Source organism: Odontesthes bonariensis, chromosome 23 (assembly GCF_027942865.1).
Source record: "Odontesthes bonariensis isolate fOdoBon6 chromosome 23, fOdoBon6.hap1, whole genome shotgun sequence".
NCBI lineage: Eukaryota > Metazoa > Chordata > Actinopteri > Atheriniformes > Atherinopsidae > Odontesthes > Odontesthes bonariensis.
Window position 1 is genome coordinate 20,303,036 of NC_134528.1, and position 27,876 is coordinate 20,330,911.

General features: G+C 42.5%; 2 protein-coding genes across 6 annotated transcripts; one reads left to right on the forward strand and one right to left on the reverse strand.

Moving 5' to 3' along the window:
* Positions 1–384: 384 nt before the first annotated feature.
* bhlha15 (basic helix-loop-helix family, member a15) lies at positions 385–10,759 on the forward strand. 4 transcript variants are annotated; one of them, XM_075458112.1, is made up of 5 exons: positions 385–590; positions 709–808; positions 3,080–3,776; positions 3,897–3,990; positions 5,738–5,932. In XM_075458112.1, exons 1-5 carry the CDS (start codon positions 503–505, stop codon positions 5,923–5,925), a joined length of 1,167 nt encoding a protein of 388 aa, XP_075314227.1. In that variant the 5' UTR covers positions 385–502; the 3' UTR covers positions 5,926–5,932. The 4 variants fall into 4 exon arrangements, with proteins under 4 accessions (XP_075314227.1, XP_075314229.1, XP_075314228.1 ...); XM_075458114.1 differs by adding an exon at positions 9,531–10,759 and having other exon boundaries at positions 441–590; positions 3,897–5,933; XM_075458113.1 differs by lacking the exons at positions 385–590; positions 709–808; positions 3,080–3,776; positions 3,897–3,990; positions 5,738–5,932 and adding exons at positions 8,758–8,901; positions 9,531–10,759.
* tecpr1a (tectonin beta-propeller repeat containing 1a) lies at positions 10,738–26,554 on the reverse strand. 2 transcript variants are annotated; one of them, XM_075458110.1, is made up of 24 exons: positions 26,435–26,554; positions 24,146–24,385; positions 21,958–22,140; positions 21,706–21,828; positions 20,767–20,886; positions 20,183–20,357; positions 19,972–20,072; positions 19,048–19,149; positions 18,745–18,893; positions 17,959–18,581; positions 17,635–17,780; positions 17,384–17,539; positions 16,953–17,102; positions 16,398–16,555; positions 16,039–16,269; positions 15,793–15,889; positions 15,594–15,673; positions 15,416–15,472; positions 14,780–14,954; positions 13,903–14,038; positions 13,610–13,702; positions 13,365–13,471; positions 13,042–13,161; positions 10,738–12,500 (listed from the first exon to the last, which is right to left on the reverse strand). In XM_075458110.1, exons 2-24 carry the CDS (start codon positions 24,368–24,370, stop codon positions 12,348–12,350), a joined length of 3,660 nt encoding a protein of 1,219 aa, XP_075314225.1. In that variant the 5' UTR covers positions 24,371–24,385; positions 26,435–26,554; the 3' UTR covers positions 10,738–12,347. The 2 variants fall into 2 exon arrangements, with proteins under 2 accessions (XP_075314225.1, XP_075314226.1); XM_075458111.1 differs by lacking the exon at positions 26,435–26,554 and having other exon boundaries at positions 21,706–21,844; positions 24,146–24,233.
* Between the last annotated feature and the right edge of the window lie 1,322 nt (positions 26,555–27,876).

The following is a 27,876-nucleotide window of genomic DNA, read 5'->3' on the forward strand; positions in this document are numbered from 1 at the left end:
ATAAGAGGGTTCAGGTGGTCATTCTAATGATCAACTTTCAAGCTCGTTAGAATTGTACAAACTCCGTTCCTGCTTTATGTACGGTATCCTATGCTAACTTGCTTTCAATAATTTATGTTTAAATGTAGCCTACATGCTGTATGAATACCACACGAATAGTAAGTATAGTTTTAGAAATCACATCTAGGATAGCAATAATATGTTAATCATTTTGTGCAGAATACTGTAACTGTATCCTGTCAAGTTATGGGTTTGGCAGCTGTGTAACATTAGAGCTAAAGATATCGATTGTATCTGGCACTCTGCTGCAGAGGGCCGGAAGCCTCCTGGGAGTGAGCTGTATATGTGAGCTCTTCGTCCTTTGCTTTGCCCTCACATCCTGTTCATCCCTGCTTCACCATCCACTCTTCCTCCAACCCTCCCCACGCCCCAAACTTTCTAACTCTCGCCTCCCTCTTTACTCCCCACATTCCATTGTCTGTACATCTCCCTGTCTTTCTGCATGTTTAGCTTGTCTTTGTCTGTGAGCTCAATGAGCTCTCGATCGTGCGGCCATAGCTGTGGAGTGACCGGGGCTCACAGAATGCAAGGTAGGAAAAGAAATGTGCCGCTGCAGTTCTGTGCTGCAGTGCCTATAGCGTTGTCATGATGCAGCAAGATTTAGAAGCAAGATGGAGCAGTTGAGAAGCTTGTTCTCTATTTTTACAGGGCGGAACTACTTCAGGGGGGGAGCAACACTGGTGATTTCAGTGAACGAGTTAAATTGGCAATTTAAAACGAGATGCAGTGGCAGAGGAGTAAAACAAAGGTATTTATATACTTACTACATGTGCTATGACTGTCTGTATGAAGGCACTGGGGCTATCTGTTTATGGACTGGCTTTTGTAAAAGTCTTATAACCTGTCTTCCTCCCGAGCCCCTACACCTGTTACACAATGAGGTGTTAATTTACCCAAACAGGGCAGATTACAGGCTTTACGGCCTGCTGCATGCATGTGTTTGTGTGTGTGTGTGTGCTCTTTTAAATCCTTTACGTCACAGCTGGTGTGAGTCAGCTCCTCTCTTCCTTTCCTGAGTCACTCATCCAGTGGTTGCTTGGTTACAGCAGAGCGGTGAAAGTTTCCTATTGCGTCTTTGTGTCTGCAGATGGACAGGCTCTGATATTTATTCAGGATCAGCAGTGAGTGGCCAAACAATGTATGTGTTTGTGTGTATGGGTGCATTTGTGTGCGCTGTTCCATCCAAAATGGGCAAAGACTGACAAATCTGTTTCAGTGCATTCTGTTATTAACAGACACTTGGGGAGTAATCTTTTCAGGAAATCCCATTTGGACAAAGCCTGTGTGTCATTTTAGGTCAAAGTGCCCCAACTTCAGCTTCATCATATTGTGAGACGTAAGCAGCTTCGTGATGCAGAGGCAATATCTTAAATCAACAGTGCTGCATCTCCACACAACCCATTATGCATTATGAACAATCAATTACTCTTTGGTTCTCAACTGGTAGTAACCAGTAACTGGTTGTCTGTCATATAGAGCAATGTGAGTCCCTGTATGTACAGATTAATATCTGAATTTATCCCCTATTGTCAATTTTGAATCCTTTTGTCATATCCACGTAATGCTGATTATAATTAATGAATTTGGGAGATCTTCTCAGGCCCTCACACATTTTCTATAAAAGGTGGATACTGTATGCATTCTATGCATGCATTTTGCAGGGATGTATGATTTAGCTGAACTAAAACTAAATGAGAGTCACATCTGGAACTTGTCTGTCCATTGGGAGATATTCATATGGCCGTGTTTTCTTTTGTTCATAATTTGACCTGACAAAGATCCCAGCTGGATCTAGATACTGTCAATTAATAAATCATTTTGGCCGTACAAATATAGGCATTTCTTAATTGTAATGAGATTCTTTTAAAGCCTGGACTTTGATCTATGAGGCTTGCATGTGACGACGTCCTCTTTTTCAGCATCCAAACAAAAATATTCATGATAGGTAGGGTGAATGCTTCTAGAGTCACTGCATATTAATTGTCACCGTTTTGAAGAAATGAACCGTGTGCAGCTTAGTTCCGGTTTATTACAGCTTGGATCTTAATTTAAAGGTCTAATTGCTGATCTGTGAACACGTCAGTCATTGCGTTGAGCCGCCCTTTACAGTATGAATGTCAGTGTGGGCGTGGAAATTTACCTGTCATTTACCAGATCCACTACTTTCACCAAAATTAGACTCACCTGGAGTTTTGCAAATAAATTCTCATTGCATGTTGTAAATAAACCTTTTAACAATCTTTCTGTTGTTGGTCTTTCTCCTTGTGCCCTCCACTTCTGCCATGTAACAGTGATTAAAATCCTAATCATAAAAAATTATTATAAATTATATAAATCGTATTTAATTTTAGTTATACAGTTAAAACTGTATGGTTTGAATTTAGGTAACGATTGCAAGGAAACCATGCGAGTGCACAGCTATGGCACCGGCAGAGGGTCAAAGTAAAACCAGACTAAGTGTTGACATTTTACACTAACCTTAACCATATTCATTTAATGCCTAATTTTAATTCGGTCATTTCCATTTCAAACATCAAGAAAGTACTTTTAATGTTTCCTGAAAATTTACTGTAGTTGAGCAGGGTAATGAGGAGTGGAAGTAAAAATAAGTAGTGAAAAAGGTTTGTTGTAGTATAGTTCTAGTCACCCTACCTCCTTACACAACTCATGTTGTGTACATCCCTGCACCCATAATTTATATTTTCTTGTTGCCATTTACTTTTGGCACACCTCTCCCTGCAGAAGGATTATTGACAATGTGAAGCTGTTGTGCATTTCCCTTGTGTGTCAGAAAATGGTAGATAAAGGAGCATCCTGTGCATTTAATGATGGCTGCATTCCACTTAGGGGAAGGTCCTGTTGTTGTGCATGTTGCTTCATTGTCACAGTTTACCAGCGCATCGTCAATGTCAGTCATTGGTTCATACTGCAAGAAATCAAAGTGTCTCAGTGAAAAAAACAATTGTACATTACACAGATTTGATGTGTCTCAGGGAGTTATTGTGAATCATTCACACAGGGATGAGAACCTCCATATGTCGATGACCCCCCGTCAGATGATACAGACTGATGAGAGGCAACAGCCGGTCACCTGCTTCTGTATCCTTGACCAAAAAGGAATTGCAACTCTGAGGTCAAGGAGAAACGCTGATGGTGGATCAAACTCGCAGATAAAATCTTCATCCTTCTCTTTCTCTCCTCAACACTGTCGTTCTCTAAACGACAACATCAAACAATCAACTTTTACTTTTCTAGATCCCACTGTCAAGGATTTCCTTGAGACAAAAACTTGGACAGGTCCTCCATCACATATAAGGGACATTTTCAGTTTGATTACAAGCAATCTGAATGTGGTGACACAACAGGACAGCATCACAATGGATACCATCTATAGGTTTATCATTTGCTTTGAGGATTGTATACCTGCACAACTGTTCAGTGACACTTACCCCAGTCAGCATTGGAAGACGTTTAACGGGCATACTGATAACAAAAATATGTCAATTATAAAGCACACCACCACCCAAAGGCCCTTTGAATCCATCCCCAGCTCTGAGGATGTTGGGAGCGAAACTTCAAATACACAGAACCTTGGAAACCATCTGAAATCCCACCAAAACAACAATCCAAAAGAGGCCCTGGGCAAAGACGGGAATGTGAAAATGAGGAAGAGCGTGTCCTTCGATGAAGATGTCCTAGTCTACCTGTTTGATCAGGTACTAATCTCCAGTTATTCTCCATTTTGGTGAGCCTTAGATGTATTTTTCTAGGGAAAGTCAGGGAAGTAACCTACGTTTCCAGCTCATATTCATTCACTGTGACCTGTTAATTCGCAGGAGAGTCCCACTGTGGAGCTGCACTCTGAGCACTGCATACTTTCGCCGTGCAGCTGCTCCGGCACCCCGCCGGAGGTCCCATCAGAAGACGCTGGTAATGTTTGGAGGACTCGTACTGCTACCATTTACGTGTGTTTTATTCCATCTACCAAAAATGACCATATTCAAAAATTGAAAATGATCCTAAATAAGGGGAGCGGAGTGTTTTTTTTAATTCCACGAGAACACTCGATCACTAGATTACAGTCAAGTTGAGTACTCACTATCATCAAAACAAGTTAAACAGCATTTTCTGAACAAAAGGAGAAAAAACATCTTCATTTTTACTGGCGAACATTTGTTGGCTCTCAAGTTTCTTTGCAACAAAACATTTCTTTGAAGAGACAGGAACTGGAAAACACTGAGTTATAAAAGATTATGCAACATGCTTATTAGCTCCACTTCCCTCAGCTTCAAAAGTAAAGTGGCAAAAAGGTGTCACCTGACTCACAACTCTGCTCGCACGTAACGTGGACTGCACAGTGGACCATAATTTCATCCATCTTTACAGTTTTCTTCAAAAAAGTTTGAATAGGATAAATGAATTTGTCCCCTTGATATTGTTACATATTCCTCTTTTAAAGCATGACCATACATCGAGATTTGTTAAAAGCTTTTCGGCTTTGCTTCCTGAGTTTTCCCTGACTTACAAGTGAGGTACGTATAAATGTCGGGAAACTCAATTAGTTAATGTCCGTGGTTCATAGATTCTTTGGTAGGTCACAAAGATTCCAGTGCTGAAAAACTAATCATTTATGATGATGTTCACTTGTTATACTCCAATTCCAACAACTAGTAAGGAAGGCATGTTGAGAACAGGAATGTACCCTTTACTGATCACTGTTTTGGGCACAATCTTGTAGTGAGTCATGTGTTGAACAGACACAGATTGTTAAAACACAGTAACACAATTACACAGATAGGAACACACAGCATACGGGATTTATTAAACAGTAGTTCCACCACAAATTCTTCTTCATAACATAGTTTCTTATTACATGGTCAAAAGCTTGTATCGAGCCATGCTTCCGTGATTTCCCAAGTTACGAAAAAGTCTGCACAACCCTTTTTTTTACATTTACAGCTTGTCACACATCAAACAATACTTGTACTTTACAACAGACAAAAAAATACATAGTAAAATAAGTACTTCTACCTTTAAAGAATAAACTTAGAGATTAATTGTGTAAGATTAAAATGCAAGCAACATATTTTAACTATGTATTTACAGAGTAAGAATTTGTACTTGATTGGCTCTTACAGTCTTAATTCCTCTGTCACGTAACAGCCTCTCAAACCCTGGGCTACTGTTACCCAAGGTTTGTGTTTCTAATGGTACGGTACGGAGTATTTGTTGACAAATTGCAAATCCAAATTTCCAGAAGAACAACATTAATTACAAGTCAGATTTCCTGGTCCGGACATAAAACATTAAACAAACCACAGATGGAGCATCATTAGCTCTTTTCTTTCCTAAGTCAAGTTAGCCATGAGGTGCTGATGAGAATCTGGAGTCAGAAGCAAAAAGCAAAGGGAAAAATGTTTGATTGTCCCAAAACTGTGGTACAGCAAATGAAGCGAGATTTGAACTTAAAGTTGGGAGGGGATAAAGATGAAGAGGCTGGACAAGAATACTCTGAGCTGTGAGTGTGACATACCTTTCCCCTGCATAATTATGCACTTTTTGCTCTTGAAGTGTGTTACTGTCATATGTCCCTTATAAAGTTTGCAATTCCTACTAAACCCAGGCATTGCACATTATTACAAGTCACTAATTGCGATGTGGATTTTTTTCCCTGCAGGCCTGCAGTGGGAAGACGACTTCTGGGCATTGGACAACAATACCAGCCATTTTCAGTATGGCAGACACTCTCACACCCTTTCTTTGCCAACATGGGGCTGGTCTGCACTGTCCAGGCCAGAGCGTTGGTCTCTCTCCCAAACCTGCCTGTTCCTCACCTATGTCACCGAGTCAGACCTTGAGCTGTGAGATAAAGGGTGAGTGACACACACGCACACACACACACACACACACACACACACATACTGAGCTGCTTGTGGGGATTTTTATGACACAGCGGTGGTCAAAGCAGCCTCTCTATCACAACGTCAGCCTTCGGCCAAAAGGCCATCTCGCTGTCACCATGGCCTAATGTGACATCCACACTTGTTTTTCTTTCAGTCGGCCAGCCTTGGTCTAATGGAAAAACTGACTAATCGTCCAGATCTCGTCCTCTTCACTTCAAACTCATCTCCCCACCTCCCTCCACTTTTATGAGTCATGGATTTTAACGGTTGTTTTCCCCTCTCTCTGCTCCAAATGGATTCAAAGCACTTCATGTTCATGACATCACAGCCAAGCAGCACTGTGTGTGACACTGCATTCAGCTTTCACAGCCAGTGGCATGACATTGTCGGCAATGATGTGATTAGAGAAAAAAAAAAAAAAAGAAGCCAGTTGCGTAACAGCGCTGGTACCTTTCCAACTGAAAAACCAGACATTTTGACCAAACTTTTAAAGTTACTCTATTTGAGAATCTTTAGTGTGACGGCTGCACAACAAATTCCAGGTCGATTTCAGTGATGTTAAGCGTTTGTTTTGCTCAAAAAGAGCCTGCTTTGTGGAGACCCCATTTGCTTGACTCATTACTGAGGCAAATTCAGCCCAGAATTTATCAGCAGCTGTGGCAAAATAAACACAGCAGGCCTTTAGAGCCGATGCAGGCAGAAACTGAGCAAACTGAATGTAAAAGATAGTGTTTCCATAGACCAGCATCGGCCTGGTGCGGTTGATTAGATACAGTGTACCTGGGGAGAGATGGAAAACTGGCAGCACAGGCCTGTGTTCATAAAAAACACCCACTCTTACTTTTCCATCTCTTTAGAAGACATTACATGGATTTGCATTCATTTCTATGGGGACTTAGCTCAAGCTAGAATCAAGTCTTCACCTGAATTGGCAACTTGCAGTCGGTGCAGTGGGTCACCACAAAGTGACTGTGTAAACACATTTATGTTCCCACAACAGGAATAGTCCACGTGCACTCACCTACACCTCCCTCCACTCACACGCGCACACCCACGCGTACACACAGGCCGTTCAAGGACAGCAAAACCAAAAGTTTGAGGCATTTGCTTCGGAGAGCTGGAAGCGAGACACCTGTACGATAGTGTGCTTGTGAAATGCCAAAACAGTTAGGATTACTCTCGTTTTACTCTACTCCATTCAAACTTTTTTTTTCTTTCTTACTGTGTGCTGCTATAAAGTTTGTTTTTATCACCGCCTGAATAATCCCTCAGTTTTCAGGTGTGTTTGGTTTCCTTTTAAGCCAACTCCTCCTCGACCGGTGAACTTGGGAGAGAATATTCAATGCTTCTGATCGAGTGTAAAACCAGTTACATTTGCTACAGTTTCTGAGAATATATTTCCCTGTGTTATTTTTATACCTTGAAGAGACTGTGAGGTCTTTTCTTATTACCACTTGACATAACAAAGCATTATTTAAAGTAAAGCAGGCTCAGTGTATCTCACTGAAAATGACACTTCACTATGTGTACTTCACTATCTACAACAGTAGAAGGAGGCCAATAATCCCAACTGCCAACAGCTGCAGGCAGGTGCAACAGCCACTGTGGGATTAGTGCAGATCGCACAGCCATGCAGAGCAGGGGTGTGATGGTGAATACAACGAGGGGGTAATTATTTTAGTGATGTTTTACCACTTTGTCTGGTATGTTTGTTCAGTTCTCTAGTGGTTTGAGGGTGTACACCAGTTTGTATTGCTCTCTCAATACAGAAGTGACAGAGCGCAAGTTTAGAAAATATTTGTCTGGCTAAAAGCAAATGTTGTGTCATAGTTTAAACAAGATCAGCTCCTGTAACGTCCTCTGCAGCCGTCTCGACTGTATTCAAATGAAAGGGTGGAATGTGATAAAGCACAATGGAAATGTTGCTATCTGTTTTGACTTACCACCAGCCCCGCTGCTCACACGTGGCCAGAAAAGTTCAGGTCATCTGCTTGAAAGGGTTCCCTGACACACTGCTGCGGAATTTGACAACACAACGGTTAACATTTGGGAAATGTTAAGCATCATCATCTAATATGATGAACGTCTGTAATGTTAGCAACAAATGGAAGCGTTTTTTTTTTCTTGATTACTGTGGGAAAGAATCAGACGCTGAAAAAAAAGCATCATCCACCTGCTGTTTGGAAAGGTGCAAACACGTAAATAATTCCATACAAAACTGAAACTACTACAGTTTCTACGACCTTTAATTGTGTGCCAACTTTCATTGATGTTACCCTAGGATCAGTAGGGAATGCTAAGATTCATATTTAGGGATTATAGTGTCTTTCTTTCCACAAGCAACACACAAACATCAGCTGTCATTCATCGATAGATCATCGAGGTATCTGTACCATCTTATGAGGGTGTAAGAGCTTGTCATTCCACTGCCTGAATCTAATGGCTGTATTTGGGGGGGGGTTGAATACAAAGCATTTGATCAGTCTAAATCATAGACCACATATATAATTTCAATAATACACTGTAATGCTTATGTGAAGCATCCCTGATGGTGGAAATGATGCTTTTTACACTTTACACTTTATGTAGATCAATACTTCTGTACTTGCACAGCACATTTTGAATGGAGAACTTTTGATCTCAGTCAACTATTTTTTGGAGGCACCTTGTGTTGCTGTGACACCGGGCAGCAGCAGCAGCAGCCTGTCTTTTTTTTGCTGAGGGGCAGAGCAGGGCTGAGTGGGCTGCCTCTCTGATTGGCTGAGCAGCGCGACGTGTACATCAGTTACTTAGCCACAGGTAGCGGCACATGTGACAGATATCTGCGTGTGTCCGCCGCTCAGTGACGCTCCGCCGCTTCACTCTGCTCTCTAATTGACTTTACGGCGTTTATGATGACCGGATGCGTTTCGCTGTAAACGCCTGTTAAACTTCCACGGTAAGTCCTCTCTGTGCTGTTTCATCCACTTCTGGGGCTGCTTTGTGTGTCACCAACTGCACTGAATGAGCTACAACGCTGCCGCTGGGATGATAGAAGTAAGGTTAGGGAAATAAAGATGGGGGGGTCCCTTCTCTAATCTATGTAAAACTGCTCTATCTTGACAATTTTAATGTTGGCATACTTGGTGATATACTACAAAAACTTTTCCATTCTGTCTCAGGTAAAGTAGCTGCTGTCTGAGTAAGTTTCTGTGAAAATGATTCCCATTAAACGAGGCCAGGTCAGAAGAAAAAAAAAATGATAGGGCAGTGGTGTTGCTGCGTGCTGGCTTCTCTCTGTGTTTTTGTGAGTGTAACCTTGAAGTGGACATTATCTCAATAGTGACTGGATAAGAGAGGCGTAGATTAACAGAGCAACATCATGAAGTTTTCACACTGCAAGAGTCCGATTAGATAGGCTGCAGCAGGGTGCAAAGCTGTTTGAACTGGAGAGGAGCTTTTTTTCTTCTCCTTCCTGTAATTGGGGGGTTACTGTCTGACTGAGAGGCAGCCGTCTAAATGACAGGTTTCAGTAACACAACTTCGGCTGTTTCTCTTCCATCTTAACGGTCATTTCTCGCCCTCCAGGACTACTGAAGGTGTGACATCTGAAGGGAGGGCCAAGGGATGAAGTCTAAAGGAAAGGCTGCTAAACCCTCCAGGAGACCCTGGTCTGACCCGGAGCCAGAACTCGAACCAGACACGGAACCGGGCTCCAGTGAGCAGGAGGGCTCAGAGGCATCGGTCCGGATCGGGGGCTCCTGGAGGGGTTCTCTGAGGAGCGGGACCGGGAGGCGGCAGGGGGGAGTGGGCGGAGGCCGACGGCGCAGAGTGCATGGCTCCGGCACCAAAGAGCGCAGCACGCGGCGCCTCGAGAGCAACGAGCGGGAGCGCCAGCGCATGCACAAACTCAACAACGCCTTCCAAGCGTTGCGCGAGGCCATCCCGCACGTGAAGACAGACAAGAAGCTGTCCAAGATCGAGACTCTGACCCTGGCAAAGAATTATATCAAAGCTTTGACCACAATCGTCCTGGACATGTCAGGGGCCTGCCTGCCCGCAGGGGAGGTCCCCTCAGAGGCCAGCGCTGCCAGGCTGCTCCAGTGCTACCAACAGCACCTGCAGGAGGAGGGGGAGGACGATCTCGCCCAGTACCTCACCCAAATGCAGAGCTTAAGCCAGGAGAGCTAACACTGACACTACTGTGGTTTGGATGTCCAGAGGAACCATCAGGGAGAGCGTTGGGATGCCCTGGGATCTGTTCTCTGCTGCAGGACCTGGATTGTCTAACCCACGTTTGAACATAATGACAGGCAGGCTTTAAGAAACTTGCCCTTTTTTTGGTTTTGTTTGTTTTTTATGTTGCAAACTACAGTGATTTGATGAGCATTCATGAAGCAGACATAAAGACTGCAGTGCTAACCGTGGGGACCATGCTTAAGTGAAGTGTAATTAGAAAAGAAGGGCTCATCTTTTGCAAAACTGGCTTTTTGTTTCTCTGTTGTGCCGTGGTCAAAGCCAGGGAAGGACATTGTTCTGTTTTGTGTTATCTTGTCATCTTTTTGTGTGTCATCTGTTGGGAAACCTGCTGAGTGCAGCCTCTAGTCATAACTGCCGCACCTAGGAACCAGAGAAAGCCAAGCAGAGGGCCTATATAGTGAAATGTTGCAAGAGATCATGATGACTCATGATGATGATGATCCACCGTTAAGCTGAGAACACATATTACTTTCCTCCTTTCTGCATCCTGAGCTGAGGTATGGTGAAAAGAGAAAATATTTGAAGCGCTGTTACCAATAAACGCATTTATTTATTGACATGGACTTCTTTGTTGTATTTTGTTTGTTTATTACCATGCACAAATAGACCAGTATGTAATTACAGTAGCACTGCTGTGTTGCACAATACATTAGACAGCGCAACGTCCATTATTCACAGATAACACACAAAGAAGTCTGTACATGTTCCACATTTGCAAATGTTTGAGCAGACTGAGGCAGTAGCTCGTTACACATGTTTCATTAAACCACCATTTAAAATAAGCCAATGTCTGAAAAGATCCAAGTCACCCGGAAAACTTTCCTTCGAGTAAACTGCTGCAAGTCAAAAGTAAAAATGCTTTTCCATCTTAATACAGGATCAGTTTTAACAACAGTACCAGGTATATATATATATATTACTAATATCTTAAAAGATTTCTAACAAAAATATATATTTTTTTGTTTTTTCCTCACTGCTCAGTCATTCTGTCACCATCTGGCCAAAGGAAGTAGACAGCATGCAAATGAGAAAGCTCCCCTGAGAAAGAGGAAGGTTCAATTTAAGCACTTCAACCACAAGACTTTTACAAGCGATCCCTTCTTTTCCTCCATTTACAATGCTAATAATTGCACATGTGAAAACATACACTAGCCTAAACATATTTAAAGGGCAAAAAAAAAAAAAAAAAAAAAAAAAAAAAAAAAAATCGGAATCTTTATGGAAATTGAAGTCAAATGCTCTTATAAGCAGCCACGAGAAGAGAGAGCTGACATGAGACCTGTTCCAGCTCTAAATCCATTAAAATCATTGGCTGAACCTCAAAATTCCCTCCAGTTTGTAGATTTAATTTTCAGCTGAAGTCTCAGCTATTTGAATTTGACTCATCAGGACAGTTTAAATTTTTTAAATTTTATTTCTGGTGCTGTTTATGTTCTTAAAAAGTTCTGGATCTGTAATTGTAGGGTTGTATCCTCATTTTTTTGTCTTCTCTGAAGTGAAGTAATAGTGAGTTGGATCAGCAGACACCAGAAGCAGGTGGGAAAACATGGATAAAACCTTTACTCTGTTCTAAAGTTTTACCCTGCTGCATGCAAGTTTAACATGGTACATCATTTCCCTTTTTTATTGAATACCAGTCCTGAAGCTGGTAGTTCAGCAGAAACACAACAAAAATTCAAGTACACTTATATATTTTCCCTTGCAAAAAATAAATAATCTTGATAAAACTCTTTTACCCTCACCATGATCTGTTACATGTGGGGTTCTATACACAGAAACAACACAAAAGAAAAAAAAGCATTTAGATGAATAAATAATAAAAAGTTGCAATGAGCCCATGAAGTACAGTGTGAGTGACAAAAAGAGAAACAGCACTAGCAAAAGATAACTCAGAAATGCCCGTCCAAAGGAGATAAATGAATAGTAAAATGACAGATTCAGATAAGCCTTTAAGTGAGAAGAGATTGCTCTAACTGTAAAAAAGTTACATTGATCTGCTACAATGGCTAGGCTTACGGTAAGACGACGACCTGCCCTTAAACTGTTAAAAGTAAAAGTGGTTTTAGACCCAAAAAAAAAAAATCACTAGAAATGCAGTCCAGTTTTGGATGGCTTTGTACGGTAAATGTACACAAATGTGCGCATCTAGCTGCCCACAGCGCTGCCGTTGACCTCCGTGTTCCTGACTGAGAGCTGAGGGCTGCGAGGAGACGGAGCTGACGGGCCTGTTAAAGAGGGAAGGTGGAGGCGGGTCGGCTCCATGGAGTTTCCTCTCACTGTGATGTGGTCCCATCCACCCTAAAGAGTGGCGACACAGAGACGGGAGGGGAGGCAGCTACATTAACTTCGGTCTGTTTGGGAGTAAACTTATTTACAATGTGGCTTTTAAGCACTTAAACTCAGTTAAGCTCTTGCTCTCACAATGAAACACGCCTTCTTGTTGTTACAGTGCACAATAGGAACGAGTACACCCTAGTTCATCATCACTTCAATGATTCAAAATGGCTCCATCTCGCAGTAATTGCATCATAATTTGACTAGTAGATTATTTTCTCTTGTGATCAATCAGAAACAAATTAGTTGTGGGTGAAACTTATTCAAATAATACAAGCCCCCATTACATCAGTGAACGCTGACACTTAAGTTGAATACATCTGTGATCTCCAAAGAGCCAAACTGCACAAACAAGTTGAACCCCCCCAGAAAATGATACATATAAAAAAATCACATATGCCCACGTAGTTCATTACAAAGTTTAACATTCAGTCCAACAATAGTTAAATGTAAGGGTTTGGGTGAGACAAGTTCAATAAGACAGACAGCTTCTTTGCAGTCTTACCCCAATGCCATAGTCCCATGACTGTCCCTTTGGTTCCATGGGTTGGACTCCGAGTCGATGGCACACCGTCCCACAGCTCAGACTGTGGCTGCCCTGAACCTTGTCTGCAATGATCCACACCTAAATGCCCATTATAACGACACATTCATCATGAAAAAATACGTTACATATTTCGGTTGAAAAAAAACCAACAAACAAAAACCTCTAAAGTTGTATAAAATCATTAAATGTCTACAGGATGCTCAAGTTGTACCAAAATGGCAATAAAATAAAAGCCTTCAAATGTGACCTGCATGCTGCAGGACTAACATCCTGCTGCCTACCTGATCAAGGGGCCCAACAGAAACTCTGCGCACATTGTTGGAAATGTGTTCCCAGTAGGAGCCCTGAGGGTAGCTGGGGGTCACGCCCTGTCGGTACCACAGGTTACCTGGACAGGGAATGGCCACATCAGACACCTGATCAGAGATACTCTACCAAGAAACATCTGTAAGAGTCACTTATTAGCACCGATTCGAATGTAGATGTTTGTAAAGTTTAGATGTCGACTCGAATGCGGCGGTCTTACCGTTTTCATCAACAGTATAGACTGATGTCCTCCCAACAGACACCTGCTTCAGCTTCTGCTTAGCTGGAGAAGGGATGTGGTACCAACTGTCTCCTGCAGAGGGAGACACAGCTCACATAACAATGTAGAGGTAAAAGTCCTGTCTATATATATATATATTATATGTATATATGAAGCAGACATGCTTTATTTTTTATGAATTGAAAGGACGTTTTTTTTTTGTCTTTGACTGAGAGCTGACGTAATTAATAGTATACTGTGTTTTGCAGACTATCAAAGTTTCTCCTGCAGACCTGCTGGACTCTGTGGGGAGACAGATCCCCTGTAGAAGGCGGAACCGTCCCTGGCAATGGCCCAAACCTGGCTGGCAGCTCCGATAGAGATGGACTTAAAAGGCTGGTCTGTTCCTACGTGGAGCCACGAGGATCCCTGAGACATGAACAAGAAGATGTTACAACAGTTAAGTCTCTGATAGGATAAGGTTTTTCCACGTGTTTCCAGATCGCCAAAACGTAACGCTTCTCATTTCTGTTCTGTTCTCATCTGTTGACTAAACATTTTTCCAGCACCGTTTCAGATTGCCCTCGTGATCTTCGACAAACTGGCGGGCAGCAGCTTTTTCTTTAGAGACAACTGGTTTTGTCTTTGTATCCCTGGCATGAGCATCATTGTTGTTCAGTGTTCCCCTGATTAACTGTTCGTTCCAAGCATTCAACATATTTTTACCACTCACATATGTACAATCTTTGAACATATTCCTAAATATATCAAATGAATTGTTTTTCATCAACATTGAGGACTTTTTCTTAGGATTTCTGTGTGAAAATCTGATTTTGTACCGTCACATTTTTGCAATTCATTACCTACTTTGTGAGCATCTATAGAGGTCTTGATTCTGTAAATTTAATTAGTCATTAAGCTCCGGGGAACTCCTGGTCAAACAAGGTTTGTGCAATTAAATATGTTGTGCAATATGCAATACGCTGTGACTCCTCTGGGGGTCCAATCTTTGATTCTTTTGTCAAGACCGCTGGACCACATTTAACTTTTTTTAAATTAATATTCTTTCGCGAAAAAAAAAAAAAAAAAGGAAAACAACAGTGAAGCGCTTATGGCTGGCGCGAGAAAAAACATTCAGGGGTGTCAGCTTGCATATTATTGATGACTCACAGCAGGCGTTAGTGTGGTGACTCCCAGACGGCAGAGCACATCCCCCTTGCTGCTGATCGCCCACAGAGGAACCGTGTCCACGCTGCTCTGAGCTGCGCACGGCAGGATGGTCACATCACTCAGAGGGATGGGTGGAATTTCTTGCCATGGTCCCGTTGTGGTCAATTTACATTTCCTGTGCAACAGGACAAAAAAAAAAAAAAAAAAAAAGAGTCATCAGGAACATCTGTCATTTAGGATGCTGCAGCAAATGACCCTGATTCCACCCTAAGATATTTCACATTAGCCACATATTCACAGACATTTATTCTATCTATATCTACTGCCTACTGCATAAAAAAAAACAAAAACATCAAACTCTCATGCCCCTATTTACTGGATAACACATCCAAAGAAAAACGACAAATGTCAAGTGTTTTCTCCGGGTACTCCGGCTTCCTCCCACCGCCCAAAAACACGCCTTTAAGGTTGATTGGTGACTCTAAATTGTCCCTAGGAGTGAGTGTGAGCGTGGATGTTGTGCGTCTCGTCTTGTCTCTGTGTGGCCCTGTAATGGACTGGCAACCTGTCCAGAGTGTACCCCGCCCATCGCCCAATGACAGCTGGGATAGGCTCCAGCCCCCTTTTCAATAGTACCTGGCCCATCGCCTGCGGCGCACAAAGTCCTTCATCGTTTTGTAGCTGTGATACGACCTGCGTGGAGACATGAGGAGTTGAAAGAATGAATAAAAGGAAAAAAGAAAGAAATAAAGGGCGCAACTGAGATCATAGCGTCAGAGCCAGAGGGTTTCGAGGAATGGCAAATACGACCTACGCTGGGAAATCTGCAGCATATTGCCAGCCTTCTCTGTCAGTCCCCCCAGAGACGCTGTAGTCGACAGCCCAGTCGGACACCTGGAAACAGCAAAAACATGGAAAATGGAAGAGTAGGGATTCATTTAGAAAAAAAATGGAGCTGGTGTCAGATCACTATTCTCCCACCGTGCATGTGTGTGTGTGTGTGTGGAGCTTACCCATGTCCACTGAGGAGAAGGAGGTTTTGTATTTGTCCTTGTGCATTCATGTAATCCTGATGCATCACTCCACATATAGCGGTCTGTGGGAAGACCTCTAAAACAAAGCAGGATGGATTGAAATGAGCAACAAAGGACTCCTGCTGTACACTACTGAAAACTACACGAATACAATACACATCCCACAAAAACCAAGTGGGAGAGCAAAAAAAAAAAAAAAAAAAAAAAACAGCTTTTCAATAGTACCTGCTGGTATAGCCGGTGACGGGGTTCCATCTCTGGTTCTCATAAATGTGAACACTCTTGACATCTGTCTGGGTGTAAATGTTATCTGTGCTGTTGACCAGTCCCTGGAAGAAGCCTCCTCCGTAGCCACCGGTGCAGATCCAGGCAGTGTGGTCGTAGCCAATCCCCCACACTATCCCAACACTGTTACACTCCACTACACGTAGGTGGCCTCCGACCTGCCGCCAGAACCTGCAGAAAGAAATAAATTACAGAAAGCTAAAGTAGGGAAATACTCGTGATTTTACATCCTCCTCTATCAGACTGCTAAGAGTTTTTCTCTTTCATGTGTAGTCCAATTATGTGACGGTTATTCTTACATCTGGTCACAAGGTGTGGGGTAGGGCATGGCCTCTAGGGCAGGAGAGGGCTCACTGACAAAGATGTCCCCTTTACAGGTGATGGACCACATGGCCTGTTTGGAGGGAGGACCCTGGATTCCCCTGGAGTCACAGCATGCCATACTCAGCAATGCCAGCTGGAGAGTAAGAGAATAGAGTTAGAAAGGAAGGGAGAGACATATGAGAACTCATGTTAACAAAAGGTACATGGCAGGGAGAGTGAAATAGAACCACGCAGGCTTTTCATCAGTTGGAACAAAATAATGACAATAAAACACTGTTTCTCTTCCTATTAAAAGAACGTCTTTATGAGAGTTATTTACATCAGTAAAGGTGTAAAACTACAGACACACGACTGATACAAACGGGCTGGTGGCAAAAGATCGGTGAGCTTGATTAGTTTTGTTCTTGCATATTAGAAAACATACAAACAAAAAAGGAAAAGAAAAAAATGTCATGATAGGTCAAAATTATCACAAGGCATTGATTTGTCAAATGCTCTTTGTCCTGCTTTGCTTCTCTTTCCATACACACCCAGTCATGCATTTCCAGCTCCGTGGCAGCAGCCAATCTCATTGGCCACCTCTGTTTGGTGCGCTCAGGGGTGTAGACGGCAAAAGTGTGTTTGGAGTCGTTCAGCACAGGAACGAGGATTGTCACTTCGTTGATGAAGGCATGCAGGTACTGGTATGAGTGAAAGAAAAAAAAAGATGCAAAGAAGGGTTAGATATATAAATAAATATTCTGCTTTGGGGTTATCCGTCTGTTAGTGACACAGGTAGCATCGCAACGACAGAGAGAAGGATAGATTCTGCCGAGTTCCTGCAGAATCCTGAGAATTAAAGAAATGCACGTTAATGAACTTAAAAATCACGTTTGAAAATTTGTGAGTAGTAAGTAACTCGAAGAAGTGGGCATTTTCTTAATGTGTGATGTACATATTTTTAAGAATACTTCTTCCTCACCTTCTTCTCCTCATAGTGATTGTAGTAGATGAACAGGATGCCATCTTTGTTGCCCTCTGGTCCTGAGAACTGCTCCAGGGCAAAGTGAACATCGATCCACTTGTGCGGCTTCCAGTCTCTCCACCACTGCATGGTCCCCTTCTTCACCCACACAGACTGCCGTCGGAGGAAGAGTTCAAGTACAGGAAGTGAGTGGATACACTAATGAATGGAAACAGGGGGAAAGACGTGCGGCGTGATACTGCTTGTACCTGTTCTATGGCTTGCTCATAATGTCTGAAATTTTCCATCTCTCTTTTAGACCTTTCACTGAGTTGCTCGAAGATTTGTCTCCTCCAAGCTGCCGTTTGGGCCGGGGTGACTGACAGGCTCATAGACTGGACGGACTGGATCAAAGCTGGAAGAGGACAGGTAGAAAAACACAAGGTTTAGGTCTTCTACTGTAAAGCTTAGGTGTTTGGACATCACTAAACACCATTTTGTGCACGGACTTTGGATAAAAAAGCATCTGCAAAAATGACCGTAAATGACTGTAATGACTGTAGTTTGAGTCTAACAGCTGACACTGAACTCACATAAAGTGTTCATGGAGCTGTTAAACCAGTTGAGCTGGGAGTGACTGTCCACAGAGCAACCTCCTCCGCTGACCCAGGCCCACAGAGGGTGCTCATCTGCCCCATACGGGTCCTCCATGGCGAGGGTGTAGGTGGCTACCGATGACAAGCTGCAGGTGTCAGCTGAGTCGGGCACTGCTCCAGTATGAGCCTGCTGGATATGAGCCTGCTGGATATTTGCCTCTTCCAGGTCTACATTACTCCACTGGGGGTCAGGAGCACCACCAGACTGGCTGGGGGAAAGAGAAGCACCAGCACAGAGAACTGTGACCTCTCCTTCGCTGGCGATAACCTCCTCCTCCAAGACGGCAGGAGCTGCTGATCCAAAGTCTTTTGAGGTCTTTCCCAGTTCTCGATCTGAGACGAGCTCAGAAATGAAGCTGTCGCTTGTGACCTTGGGGATGCGGGGTTTAGGGGCGTCAACGGGCGGGTCAGAAGAGAGATCTGTGGGGGCATCGGCAAAGGTCTCCGGGGAGGTAGATGTGATGCAGCTGGCTCCATCTGCAGATCCTTTCTCAACGTCTGAGTCCACATCACTCACTACTGATTGAGCACGCACCTCGCCTGAGAAAAAACATCCCGCGCTGTGGAACCGAGGGGCAGAAAGAAGAACTTCATCAATTTGTTTGTATTCTGCAAGAAAACTTTTGAATAATTGCCTAAATCCTGACAAGTGTACGTCTGCATTTTCAGAGCATGCTCATATGTGTGTGTGTGTGTGTGTGTGTGTCCACTGGAGCCAAGCACCTCTGCAGGCTGGTTGCACTGGCGCTGGAGTGGGATCTGTCTCCATCTCGGGGAACACAGATGGCCTTCCAGGTTTTACCACTCAGTTCGCTGGAGGTCACACCCTGTCTGAAGTACACGCCTCGGTCCTCGCAGCTAATAGCCCACACCTTAACACAACAGCAAGGACTTAATGTGACTGAGTATGTGCAAAAAAACGAACAAACAAAAAAAAAATAGCAAAAACCATGATGCGAAAAAGGCCTTTTGAAGTTTTCCTTTCCCATACATGTATTTATGTTGAGTCAAGTAGCCATAAATCACCTGGTCATTTAGTCCGACGTTGATCATGATCATTTCTCCAACCATGCTAATCCAGCCGGAACCACAGGGATTGTGAGAATTTACGCCGCGCCTGAACCACACCTGGTACAGCGGGAGAGTAGACGACAGATTACCCGTTGTCATAGCTGGAAACACGACATCTCTGCAGATTTCCTTTTGCGTACATCAATAAACTGTTTTTAGCTTCACCAGCTCAAACGCTACCCCTAATACTAATTTAACAGAAGTTGACCATAGTAGTTTCTTCCTTCGTTTTTTTTTTTGCATCGTGGAATCTCCCTAGGGATGTTTATGCAACAATGCTGTTAACTCTTTGAAAGGGGTCTATTTTAAGCCAAACCACTGTCTTTTCCTTAATGTTACAAAGTAGTTGATGGTGCGTAAACCTGAGCTGTTGCCCAAGTCAACTAAGGCAATCAATGGAAGAGTGTAACATATGGGGTTTTGGTTTGAAACAGGATTCACAATTCATCTCCCAGTGCAAGACTTAAGTCTCTCTTTGTGGGTTACATTTCCAATAGCATGATAACTGAGCCAAGAAGAGGTGCAGAAGAGTGGATTTTTGGTTAGACGTGGAGAATCATGATATGCAGATTGATCTATGTGGAATTTGTGTCCTGTGATGCTAAAATAAGACCGTCTACTCAATCTGTAAGTCTTCAGTGCAGCAGATAAAACACTTTAGTTCAGACACAAAAGAATAACAATTGGTCTTCTTCATCATTGTGCTTCATCGTATCCTTTTATTTTGACCGTTATCTGCATGATAGCGTTGGTTAGTTGCAAAAAGGCTTTTAAATGACAGTGTCCCATCTGAGTTTTTGTTTATCTGTTTAATACATTGACAGACAAATACATATGTGTACTTCCATCACTGCCCCATAGCCCCTGACATTTTCTTACTTTACTGTCCTTGGTCACAGCCCAGACAACATTGGTTCCCACAGCTACATGTATGACCCCCACGTCAGGGCTCGGAGAGTCCACCACTGCCCAGGAAGTACCTGGATCGGAGGAAACATTATTCTCGAACAAAAAAAAAACAACAAAAAAAACCCCCACAATTTCCCACACACACGCAACATCCTCCTTTCACTCGTGGGGCTGCGTGTACCTTTAGGGCAGTCTCGGCTGATGCCCTCCCTAACAATGAGCTGGCCCTCCCAAAGCGCCGCCCAGACCAGGTCCCCCGGGCCACAAGTGATCTGAACCACCTCTCCAGGCAGAGAAACGTCCTCCCACAAAGAGCCCTCAGGGTTGTGGTGGCAGATTCCCTCTCTGAACCAAACCTGAATGGACATAAATACTACCAAGTGACCAAATAACATGTGAGGAGTTGTTTGCCGGATGCAACTGTGTGTGACTCTCTTTGTGTGATATTGCCATGGAAATTAAGAGGAAAACAATGCGACATCACACTTGACACAGTTATTAAAGGTTTTGCTATACAAAGGAGGAAATGTTTCATGAGCTTCATGCAGCAAATGTCAAGTTGGAACTGCATCATATGCCTGCTTACTATTGTTCTGTCGTGCGATTACTTCTTCTTTTACAGTGTGCACAAAAGGCCAGTAAAATACAGTTTATTCTACTTCATTTGTGCAAATAAGGTAGCCAAGACCTGGAATACATTGCCATGGATACCTGGAACAAGGTAGGTATTGAATGAGAGTGTGTGTGCCTGTGAGAGAGCTATACCTTGCCCTGAAGGGACACAGCCCACAGGGACAGCCGGCCCCTTGGCTCCTCACTGATCTCCCAACCTCCGCAGCTGATGTCGCTGAAGGGATCTGGTAGAGTCGTCTTTTGTGAGGGGATCTGTCAACACACAAAGATTAATGCAGAGGATACAAGGCGAGATTAACAGCTCGGTAAACTGTGTTGAGCTAAAACGGCTGAGGAAGGTTTCCTTCAACCTGGTTAGATCACCACCGTGACTTAGGCTGAACTCAGAGCCTGCTCAGCAGCATATATTATATTCAAAAGTTAAGATTAATTTGCCTGAAAAAAACAAACAAGATTAACAATGTAGATTGTCTGCTGAAGGAATGGACCATCTTAAACACCCTAACCTGTTGAGCCCGACACATTGAGCCACTAAAGATGCTCAGATGCTTACAGTATAACTAAATATAGGTTGTGCATCGTGTTATCATGGCAACCAGGATTTCAGTTGAAGATGCTAAATATAGTGTTCATATCTTAAGAGGTCCCCTCTCTGTTGATATCAGATCTAACAGATGTTAGAAAATGAGCTTAGTCCTATATATTGGAGAATATTCAATTAATAAAATGTTTGGTTTGAATTTGGTCAACAAGCACCAGTGTTTTTCTGTAAGGATCTTAATATTCCTCACATTTCTGCATTCATACAACCAGCTCTTCTGATGAATGAAGTGCCATGTGATCAATGCATTTTGTGTGCAAGAAGCATCAAATGTCAAAAATGTCAAAAAACAGTCCTCTTTATGTGTGCGTGCAGAGCGCCATGGAGAAGAAGAACGTCTGATTTAACAAAGAAAGACCAAAAACACAATCCCTGAGAAGGGATTTAGGTTTAGTTGAGCCACAGTTGCCTGTGTTGAATTTGCTTTGTTCGCTCTTTAACACGGCCTGTAGGAATGATGTAACACACACCTTAGCCCAGGTGTCCATGGCTTTGTACCTCCTGTAGCGGAGCCATCGCCTGCGACGGACGCAGGAGTTCCACTTCTTGTCTTTGGTGTAGAAGGCAGGGAAATCGATGGCGTAAGTCCACCCCTGCCAGTACAAACATCTAAATCATTAAATACAAGACAAGGAGAGTAGCACGGAAGCTGATGCTGAGGTCGGGAGGGTGCATGCATGAGAAAAACAAAACAAAACAAAAAACAAACATCAAACACTCACCCATTTCTCAGTGGGCTCCCCCTCAAAGTTTTCATCAATATACCAGTCGCCCTCCCACTCCCAGCTGCTGGAGGGGAGCTGGAAGCTGTCCAGAGGTTGGTGTTGCAGACCTGTGACATCACTCCACTGCCAGCGGTCGCTCGGCAGCAGGCGCTCCGAGAAACCGTCAACAGGATTCCAACGCTGGCACAAAAACAGGAAGATAGGGTCAACAAATTTTAGTTCCAAGTCGTCTGCCTCGATGGTAAATAAATAACACGCTGTCTTGGACTGGTCCTGGTAAGATTCTGCATCAGCTTTGCAAACAGATCTGTTCCATACATGGCTGCCTATTGGGGGCAGTGTCAAAAATACGAGCCACAATCTGAGATGTGGGCTGCTCTTGTTTGTGTTGAATCAAATCAAATCAAATTTATTTGTACAGCACATTTCATGTACAAAACAATTTAAAGTGCTTAAGACAAAATAAAAGCATTGCAGCAGGGAGTGGAAGAAGCATTAAAAATACATAAAAGAATATAAAGTAAAATAAAATGATTTGAATGAATTTAAAAACAAGCAACAGTCCAGATAAATTAAAAGATATCGTGCAGATTTCATGCATAGACACATGAGAAAAGAAATGTTTTAGCAATCTGCAAAAACAGATTGCTAAATAGAATTAATGAGTACAACAAAAAGTGGTCCCATTATTTTTCATATGTGGGTTAAATGGCATCTCCAGCTCAAACTTAATTTGATGATCTGAATATACTGTAATGCTATAATTATTTAAATGTTTCTGTGGGTAGGGCATTTTTTAAGTTAATTTATATACGTAGATTTTTGGTTAGTGGTAGTTGATGTTATTGTCTTTTATTTTATTTAGTTATTATTATTATTTTTTTTTTTTCCTCTTTTTATTTTTATTAAGTAATTTTCTTTCTATTAAGTAATCTTAATTATCGTATTGGCACATGTTATGGAGAGTCCAGAAGATTTTCCAATGCCAAAGTTTGTGTTATGTTAATCTGGAACTGTTGTGTATTTTTCTTTATGGAAAACTAATAGTCATAAAAAGTCATAAAAAAAAAAAGAAATGTTTTTAACCTGGATTTAAAAATGTCTACATTTGGTGAAAGTTTAATCTCCACTGGCAGTTTGTTCCACTTATTTGCAGCATAACAGCTAAATGCTGCTTGTCCATGTTTAGTCTGGACTCTGGACTGGACCAGCTGACCTGAGTCCTTGGATCTAAGAGCTCTGCTGGGTTTATATTCTCTGAACATATCACAGATGTATTTTGGGCCTAAACCGTTGTGGGATTTGTAAACCATCAGCAGGCTTTTAAAATCTATTCTGTGACTGAAGCGGAGGTTGGTCGTTTAACCTGCAGTGTAAAAGACAGAAGTAATATCAGAGAAAGATCTGCGATGTGGTGGAGAGAAAATAATCGTAAAACACAATTTAAATGTTTTTTCCCCCCCCCATTATTCTTGGTTCTTTGTGGTCGTTGACGCCCTTTTCATCCACAGTCAAAATCTGTTGCCTTCATCCCCTTTTCAGCTCGAAATAACTTTCAAACCACTCGGCGTTTAACTTATTTGTATCATCATCTCTGAGGGCTACTGACTGTTAGCTTTTTTAGGACTGTACACAAGCCAGTCTGTGCTTGTTGAATGCTCATAATCTGCGTGGCGTGAGAGCAATACAAAAGATTATAAACGACACCAATCTAAATGCTCCTTTTTTCCCAAAATTTACAGTCATCGAAGCTATGCTTCAACAGAGCTCTTTTTGTGTGACGTTTCCTGGGAAAGAAGTCACAAATAGAGACACTACAAATTATTGTCCAAATGCGCATAAGGTGAGATACATGCAGCAAAGTCCTTGAAAGACTGACACTTGAATCATGCACTAAGACAATAAATTTAAAAAGATGTATTTCTATTGCCGTTTAAGTTCCCAAAGACAGAAACTTTACACTATTTTTAAAAAGGGTTAGGGTGCTTCTGGTGTTTGTTAGTAAATGGCACACAGCTGGGCGGGTTAGCAACTGAGAACAGACTAAATGGGATAAAAATGTATTCTAAACTTGCTTACGGGGGAGAAAACATTGGCTTCTTCGTTTGCTTGCATAATTTGTAGCCTTAACTTAACGAGACTTATTCTATTCAAGAACGGAACACGACCGGGAAAAGAGACCCACTTGGTTCTCGTAGGTCTCCTCTTTATAGCGGACGGGCAGATCGGAGGCGTGGAGATTCAGGTAGATGCTGTTGTCACAAGCGATGCCCCAGCAGCACTGCTGAGCCGCAGTCACCCGCTTGAATTCCATCTGGGCATCCCGGCACTGCTCCCACTGCTGTCCCACTGTGGACAGGCTGTAGACCCGCCCGTACACATCCACCGCCCACAGCAGGGACACAGGCATGGCTATAACGGGAACCTGAGAAGAAAGAGGGAAGAAGAAGTCGCTTTGAAATTGGATTTTTTTTTTTGTCCCCCAAATGAATGATGATATGAGGTATATAAAGGTTAAGAACCCACAAACGTTCAGTACAACATGGCCACTAAATGGCAAAAGAATTAATTGGCACACATTCTGATAAATCTTTTCTCGGAGCAGCTGTATCAAAAAATACTTTATCACACATCCACTGTAAATTACACTGAATTACAGTGAATTCATGAGATCGCAAGGACATATAGCCAGGGTTGAGATTCTCAAAATGTGTGTTGTGTCCAAATTTGACCTACCTGAGGACAACAGTGCCGAGTTTGTCTAGAAAAAGTCAGGAGGAACGCAAATAGTAGCACCTTATGTTTATGTTTATGCATTTGGCAGACGCTTTTATCCAAAGCGACTTACAAATGAGGGTATAACATTACAGCTTACATCAAAGCTAACAATAAGCTACGTAGAAGGAAACCACGAGTCAGACTCTGTCAGAGGTGACAGTGTAGAGATAGAGTGCAGTTATAGAGGGAAGTACAGGGTAAGTGCCAGGACACTTACAGGGACAGGGACGCCCCTGTTCTGGTAGCGCTCAGCAGGTCATTCCACCATCGTGGAACGCCACACGGAAAGAGTCTGGATTGTCTTGAGCGTGCTGTAGGCACAGCTAGACGACAGTCCTTTGACGACCGGAGTGACCGAGTCGTCAAAGCCTTTGCGAGAGCACCTTATGATGGAAAACGTCAAATATGTACAGTCATACGAAAGTTTTACGTATCGGTACATCAAATCAGGACATTCAATGAATGCAATGTTTGTGCTGATGGGCTGTATCTGTTTTCACGCTAACCCCTAACCCCTCCAAATGTGATGCTGTGCATTACTCCACTTAGGTCCCTTCTGAACAAAGGACAATGTTCCAGGAGTCTTGCGGTCTGTCCAGGTGCAAACCTAAATGTTGTTTTTAGAGACAAGAGGCTTTCTCCTGGCAGTTCTTCGAAACAAGAATGGGACAACTCTGGAAATATTTTGTTCCAGCAACAGTAAGACTCTAGAACTGATACTGATCAAGGCTAGAATTATGCCTGAGTATCAAGTTATTGTACTTTCTCTGTTATGTGAAGTCTGTGCCGTCTCCCCTGCAGGGATTAATAAAGCTCTCTTATCTTATCGGAGACACCAGGCTGAGCCTGGCAGAGCTTAAGGTGGGCAAGCGTTCATCTTTCTAGTGAAAGAGTGAGCGGATCAGAAGTTCCTCACTTTAAAAAAGTACTTCTCGACATCATCTTCAGCGCATAAGAATTACTAAAAAGGTTCAAATAATCTAGAGAGACCTCTGTATGCAATGGACAATTTAGTGTAAAGACCAGTTTGGACATATTACACAAATTAGTTAAGGCAACAGTGCAACAACGAATAGAGTGTGTGCAAAGACAAATCTCAGAGCAGAGCTGTACGCATTAATCGGGGTCATGTGTTGGTCCCTGTTCACTGTTGTTTGTTTGCACCGCTTTTTGCTTTGACCCAAATTGCCCCAAATGAACTGACCTCCATTCTACACGCTGGACGCATAGCCTTCACAATAAATTAGCCTGTATCAGTACACATGGCAGCACGTCCTTGTTGTAATGCTCGTCGTAAGAGATGCACTTCACACGAACCAGATGGGACATTTTTGCTACTAAGGCACCCAGAGAGGCATACTGTACATCCACCCCATGCATTACCGATAATGAAATCAAAAGTCTCAGAGCTCTACATATACCTTGATAGTGATGACAATATGACGTCGATACGACAAAATTGCCACCTGTTTGTTTACGTGTGACCTTTGTTACTGTGTAACAAGCTCGCCGAATATTAACACCGTGTCAACGAAGCTTTCATGAGGAGCCAAGCTGTAATACTTCAAACAGCGATAGATAGACTGTACGATAAAACCAGCTTCAGGCTTTTGCGACACCAGGCTTGTTTTTGGTACAGGCTTACAGGCTTAGCTCTCTAGAAATAGCAGAAATAACACAGTTCAAACACACCAACCTTCAGGTTCCTCTCATATAGCGTTTACTGGTGCAGGTGGTACGTTAGACAAGTGGAAACGAATGGTCAGCTTTCTAAATCATAATGCCCACAGTGCCTGCTGATATGCACATCCCACTTCTCCCCTCCCTGAATGAAACAGGAAGTGATAAGACTTCTCCATTCCCATTGGCTGTTCCCGTAGCGGCAGACGCACAGATCTCCAACAGATGGCGCTAAAGTCACAGGCTGCACCATAAAATCAGACATTAAATAAGAAATTTGATTTAGAAATTTGTTTTTAGAAATATCTTCTGCATAGATTAGACATCCACGAAAAGATACTTACAAAGTAATTGTTTTAATTATTTATAGCCTGCATGTTGTAATGGATTTTGTTTACCATCCATATGAATACATTTACTTGAAAAATGTGTAAAATCTTAAATTTTTGAGTGTCACAACATTTTAGCCTTTTTTTTCTGTAAACATATTTTAAAATATACATTCAGTTAAAACATTTTTACACATGTGAAGAAATTACACCCTCATTTATTTTCAAACTTCTATGCAACAGGATATATTTTTTTCAATCATGCGGTCCTCGGCAGCTCTTAAATTTTGATAATAAGAACCTCAGGTGTTCAATATTTACTGAACAAAGACTAAACCAAAATGCATAAGCAGTGTTTGAAAATCTAAGTATATCATATCATCAATGCGTCTTCTATAGGAAGTAGAAGGTAAGTAACAAACATACGCTGCTAATCAAACACATCTGATTAAGTGATCATGTGAGCACCTCTATAAAAGCAGTTTTAGGCAGTTTGCATGTTTGGAGCGTTTAGGTGTACAATGCAAAGAAGGAAAGGACATAGAGAAGCAATTGTTGCAGCCCATTAATCTGGGAAGGGTGAAGAGGTCATTTCCAAACTATTTGGGTCCATCATGCAGTAAGAAACATTATTCGATTGTTGAGGAAGCTGCCAATCATCCTGTGGAGTGGACATTCCAGCGAGTTCTTCACAAAGTCAAACTGTGCTGCTGAGTTACATCTCAGACGATAGGCACAGTTGGCCAGGAAAGTTGTCAGGGTTAGGATTAGGGGTTATAAAGACTCTTCATCTCTTCAGCACAACTTAGGTTTACAAAGTATATTTGCATCTAAACAACCTACAAGACTTGGACATCTTGGAGGTACTGAGTTGACCATGAACTCCTCTGTATATCAGAATATTCGAGAGTAATTCTGTCTGAAAGCTGCAGCTTAGCTGAAATCATGTCATGCAACAGGACAATTATAAAAAATAAATAAAAGGGTCAAATAAAAATCCTCCATGAAGCCAACTTTCAGATTGGTGGGAGGAAACCAGAGAAAAGACCCCATGCAAGCACGGGGAAAACATACAAACTCCTCACAGAAAGGCCTCGGCGGAGATCTGAAACAGGGATCTTCTTGCTGT

Excerpts from the sequence above, each read along its gene's own strand:
- bhlha15 (XM_075458112.1), top strand. The coding sequence starts at position 503 with ATGTTTAGCTTGTCTTTGTCTGTGAGCTCAATGAGCTCTCGATCGTGC. Across the intron at positions 591-708 it reads CGGGGCTCACAGAATGCAAG|GGCGGAACTACTTCAGGGGG; the intron begins GTAGGAAAAGAA and ends CTATTTTTACAG. Across the intron at positions 3,991-5,737 it reads GGTCCCATCAGAAGACGCTG|GCCTGCAGTGGGAAGACGAC; the intron begins GTAATGTTTGGA and ends TTTTCCCTGCAG.
- tecpr1a (XM_075458110.1), bottom strand. The coding sequence starts at position 24,370 with ATGCCTGTGTCCCTGCTGTGGGCGGTGGATGTGTACGGGCGGGTCTAC. Across the intron at positions 18,582-18,744 it reads AGTGCAACCAGCCTGCAGAG|CGCGGGATGTTTTTTCTCAG; the intron begins GTGCTTGGCTCC and ends TCGGTTCCACAG. Across the intron at positions 15,890-16,038 it reads GTCACCGGCTATACCAGCAG|AGGTCTTCCCACAGACCGCT; the intron begins GTACTATTGAAA and ends GCTTTGTTTTAG.